This window comes from Octopus bimaculoides, chromosome 12 (assembly GCF_001194135.2).
Source record: "Octopus bimaculoides isolate UCB-OBI-ISO-001 chromosome 12, ASM119413v2, whole genome shotgun sequence".
Classification (NCBI taxonomy): Eukaryota; Metazoa; Mollusca; class Cephalopoda; order Octopoda; family Octopodidae; genus Octopus; species Octopus bimaculoides.
Window position 1 is genome coordinate 43818893 of NC_068992.1, and position 5019 is coordinate 43823911.

The window sequence follows — 5019 nt, forward strand, 5'->3', positions numbered from 1 at the left end:
CGAGTCTTCTCCTATAGCCTCGGGCCGACCAAAGCCTTGTGAGTGAATTTGGTAGACGGAAACTGAAAGAAGCCTGTCTTATATATGTATATATATATATGTATGTGTGTTTGTGTGTCTGTGTTTGTCCTCCCCACCATCGCTTGACAAGCAATGCTGGTGTGTTTGCGGACCCGTAACTTAGCGTACACACACACACACACACATATATATATATATATATATATATATATAGAGAGAGAGAGAGAGAGAGAGAGAGAGCGAGAGAGAGAGAGAGAGCGAGAGAGAGAGGTTATGAGAGGTAATGGTGTCAATAAGACCCAAAGATGTCAGGTAATGCTGAGTAAGTGCTATGGACAGACTATAGTTAAGCTCCAGGTTTGGTGATCATGCAAATGAGGAGTCTAACGTAGGTCATATATCAGCATGTGTGTATATATATATATATATATACAAATATATATATATATATATATAGGTATATACTACCTTCTCCCCCATGTTAGATTGAGTCCTTCTATAACCGGCTCTTTTTTGTATATTCGATATCAGTTAACAGTTTTATAGCCATTATCTCAACATGTATTTCTAATCGGTACATCCTTACTACCTCTGAAGAGATTCATTTTATAATGATTTTAATTTTATAAGATTTCTGAATCGAAACACCTGTCAGGGATGTTGTCATATTTTGAAATTAATAAATAATTCTATTAATTACCTCTCCATTTTCTTCTTATTCTTTATATATATAGACATACATGCATACATACATATATATATATATATATATATATATATATACACTCCATCTTCTGTATCAATCATTTAGAATATAAATATCTTTGCTCCAGTAAAGGAAAAATATGTAGTAGTCATTATTTTTAATTTATTTCTTTATATATATATATATATATATATATATATATATATACATATATTGTCTATTGCAGATACAATACACTCAGAAACAGCATAAACAAGGTTAACACATCAACAATTCAAGACGTTGCTGAATATGATTATTTCACCATGCAAACAAACACTCCAGTTCATATTAGTGAACCCAGTCAAGGATTATCATTACAAAGTAACTCTCTAGACATTGCAGAATATTGCCTCATGCAAAGTCCCAACTCAGTTGAGCCCAGTGAAGGATCAACGTCTTCATATCTTAACCCTCAAGATGTATGTAAAAGCAAAAATCCAATATCAGAAAAGTCAGCTCAAATGTGTAATACTCCAATATATGAAGAACTTACATGAAAAGAATTCCTCACCCTGTTGATAATCCTCATATTGAACAACTCTTCACACAGCCTATTAAATATTTATGAAGATGAAATTTCAATGTTTAGCAATTTGGAAAATATACTGCCAAATGAATAACTTTTAAATAATATATTGAATGATTTCTCATTATTCTTAACTTAAAAAGAAATCTAAAACTTAAAAAAATGTTTAATAAATTGTTCCCTTTGTTTTAATTTATTTGTTTATTTATCATTATTACTCTTAGAGTGGTTGACGTTAGGAAGGGCATCAAGCTGTAGAAACCATGCCAAATCAGAATGAAACCTGGTGCAGCTCCCCAGCTTCCAGTTTTCAGTCCAACCCATACCAGCATGGAAAATTGATGTTAAATGATGGCGGTGGTGGTGGTGGTGGTGGTTAAATTTTACTTCTCAGAGCTCTCAATCTCACTTGCTCCTGTTAATTCTGTAAGGGAAGACAGCAACCTGTTGTCAAAGGTCTCACATGGTCTCTCAGAATCTCTTTCCATGGATTACAAGATTTCGTACTTAAATGCTAAGTATTGTGGAAGATACTGAACACCCAAGTACCAGTCTCAAGATCCTAGCTGTCCCCAGCAGAGCAGTTTTTTGAGCATGTTCTACCTACATGTCAATTCCAATTTCTCTGACATATTTCTTGAACTTAGTTGTTAGCACTCCAAGTAACCCAACAAATACTGGGATGACAGTTACTCTCCTCATTGCCCACATTCTTGCAATTTAGTCTTTTAGTAACTTGTATTTCTGGTCACTGAGCATCAATTAGTGAGTCACACTGGATTGTAAAATTTCACAAGATCTTATATTCATTGTTCGCAGTGATCCTTTCTGGTTTATTTTTGTACCATTTCCATGTTCTTCTAAGACTGTATTTCTCACACAATTTCGAGTGAACAAACATAGCCACATTATCATGCCTCCTTTTGTAGTGCTCTTGGGCCAGTTTGCTACACTCACTCACAACATGTGAGTTTGTTTCGTTTTTGCTGTCATACACCCTACAAAGGAGCAATTCACTACTCTTATCTATTTGGAACTTTGTGTAATTACATTATTTACATTTTAAAGATATTTGTCCTCATCTTGTTTGTTGTTAGCACAACGTTTCGGCTGATATACCCTCCAGACTTCATCAGGTGTTTTGGGGAAATTTCGAACCTGGGCATATAGCATAGTGGTTAAGAGTGCAGGCTACTAACCCCAAGATTCTGAGTTTGATTCCAGGCAGTGACCTGATTATGATAATAATAATAATAATAATAATATCAAAAAATACCTTAGGAATGAGAACTCAGGTTCAAAATTTCCCAAGACACCTGATGAAGGCGGAGGGTATATCAGACAAAACGTTGTGTTAACAACAAACAAGATGAGGACAAATATCCGTCAAATGTAAATAATGTACATAATTCTTCGTCTCTTAAATATAGAACTGTTAGTGTAATTAGTTCTCAGATCTTGTTCCTAGGTGCTGCATATCAATACCTCAGTGCAACCTTTCAGATCACTTTTCCATAAGCCCCTCCAGGTATTGGTCTTATCTTTCCATTTAATTTCTCAAAGGCATTGTTTTCATTTTCCAATTGTTTAATCCTTGTTCTTCATTTTGTTTCTTAAATGTTTTCGGTTGCATCACATTTTCTGTTGCTGGTGTAAGAATGAAATTCCATAAATAAGGTAAAAGCTATATTGCATAATAACAGAAAACAATAATATAAAGATCAGCTAATCAAGTACTCTTAGGATTTGGATAATGACAGATTATCAAATATATTGGTGGACTGAAACTCAGTCTTAAAAATTAACAAAATCATGTTTATAGTGAAGTGCAAAAAGAAAAAAATGTTTTGGAATATTGAATATAGTTTAAGAGAGCTTTATAGTTAAGTGTCTTGTACTAAAACCCTCATCTCTCAAATACTTTTGTGGGTGAATTTGGTAGATAAAAACTGAAAGAAGCCCATGGTAATGTGTGTGTGTGTGTGTGAGTGTGCATGAATGTTTACATCTCATATAATTTGATTTGAGTGAAACAGTGACATGTTTGCATTCCATGACTTGTCACTCTGCACTTTCACAGACAGCATCTTCATCATCAACACTTAACAGCTGTTTCCTGTGCTGGCATTGTGTTGGATGGTTTGACAAGATCTGGTAAGCCACAGGGCTACACTGGACACCAGTGTCAGCTTAGGCATTGTTTTTACAGCTGGATGCCCTTCTTAATGCCATCCACTTTACAGTGTGTACTGGGTACTTTTTTTTGTGCTACTAATACTAGTGAGGTACAAAACAAATTACAAGACAGGAAAGAACAGAAAAGAGAAAAGTTTTCATGACTAAGTGTATATGGTGAGGTGGAGGTGGTTTTATGCCAGGTGCCAAGAGGTCATATCAAACAGAGACATTCTGTGGCCTACAGGACCTTCTGAACGGCATGCCTGACAAGAAATTATCTTAATATATTTCAGGATAGTCGAAAAACATTTTATCAACTTACCATTTGCCAATGAACATTTATGATAAGGAGCTTGAGTAATATGATTAAGAATGTGAATACAGGAATATGTTTTGGAAGTTTCCATATTCTTTAGTTTGATCTAAATTAAAGGAAAAGAGTAAAACAGAAAATGCTGTCTCCAAGAAATACGTTTTTTAGACAAGTGTCACTATGTTCTGGATCTAGTAATAATACAGATGAGAAATACCTGACTTCTCCATCTACTCAGCAATTTCATCTCGACTTGAACTGAAATGTTTTCTCAAATATTGAAAAAAGACCATCTTTACAGGGGCTCAGCAGTTCAAATTCTTTACACATGATTTAATAAAATCAAAACAGCATAAAGGAATTATATTAATCCACAAATGATGGCATCAGGGACAGAACCTGATCTTGTCATTTTAACATATTCAACTTGAAAATATCATTCTATTCTAAATCATAAATTCATGTAGAACTGAATGTTGAAATAGAGTTAGTGATAAAGTCTGGTAGATATAACCTGTCTACATTTGGGTCTCTTACCTATTCTATTGCCCCATTTGGATCTACATAAGATGCCTAGACTGCTTCTTGATATATCAACTCACCTCTTTATCAGTTCTCTATCACTCATCTCTCTATTATCCACCTGCAGCTTGTCTAACTAATGATAAGAGTGAATCTCTCCTGTTTATGTTGAATTTTTGTTGCTATTGTATTACTATCAAAAGATATAAATATTCGGTAAATTTTTATATTAACACCTGCACAATTTTCACTAAGAAAGAAAAAAAACTTGGATTTTTAGCATGGAATCAAGTGCCCTGACCTCCTAATATGCTGTAAATCTCTTATTTTGTTTTGGAAAAAAGGCGGGGGCCTTTTAACATATTTAATAACGGACCATGTAATTCACATGCTGGAAATTTATTTCTGTAAAAAGTTTTGTTTTTTTAAACACACAAGATGTAGTCTATAAATTTAGGATGTCTTTGGAAGAAACTATATTTTATTGTCAGAATATATATATACTTTCTCACACAACAATTAAGATATATTTATTTTAAATCATTTATATTTATTTGAAATTGTTCATCTTTTTCCGCCACCACCACCTCGCCCACACATAAAAATTAGTTTGGGTGCAATTTTTTTTTCCTCAGTGAAAATCGTGCGGGTGAAAAGATCAATGGGAGTGGGGCGAAATTTCCGAGGCTTCCACCTCACCCCGCCCCGTTT

The 5019-nt window shown here is 34.2% G+C and overlaps 1 protein-coding gene across 4 annotated transcripts in view; it reads left to right on the forward strand.

Moving 5' to 3' along the window:
- Positions 1-1481, forward strand: part of LOC106873081 (uncharacterized) — a 52707-nt gene extending 51226 nt beyond the window's left edge. For all 4 annotated transcript variants that reach the window (XM_052972161.1, XM_014920312.2, XM_014920326.2 and 1 more), the window contains exon 15: positions 954-1481. In XM_052972161.1, the coding sequence (XP_052828121.1) occupies positions 954-1266 (313 nt within the window). In that variant the 3' untranslated portion in view covers positions 1267-1481. The remainder of the gene's footprint in view (positions 1-953) is intronic.
- The last annotated feature ends 3538 nt before the right edge of the window (positions 1482-5019 follow it).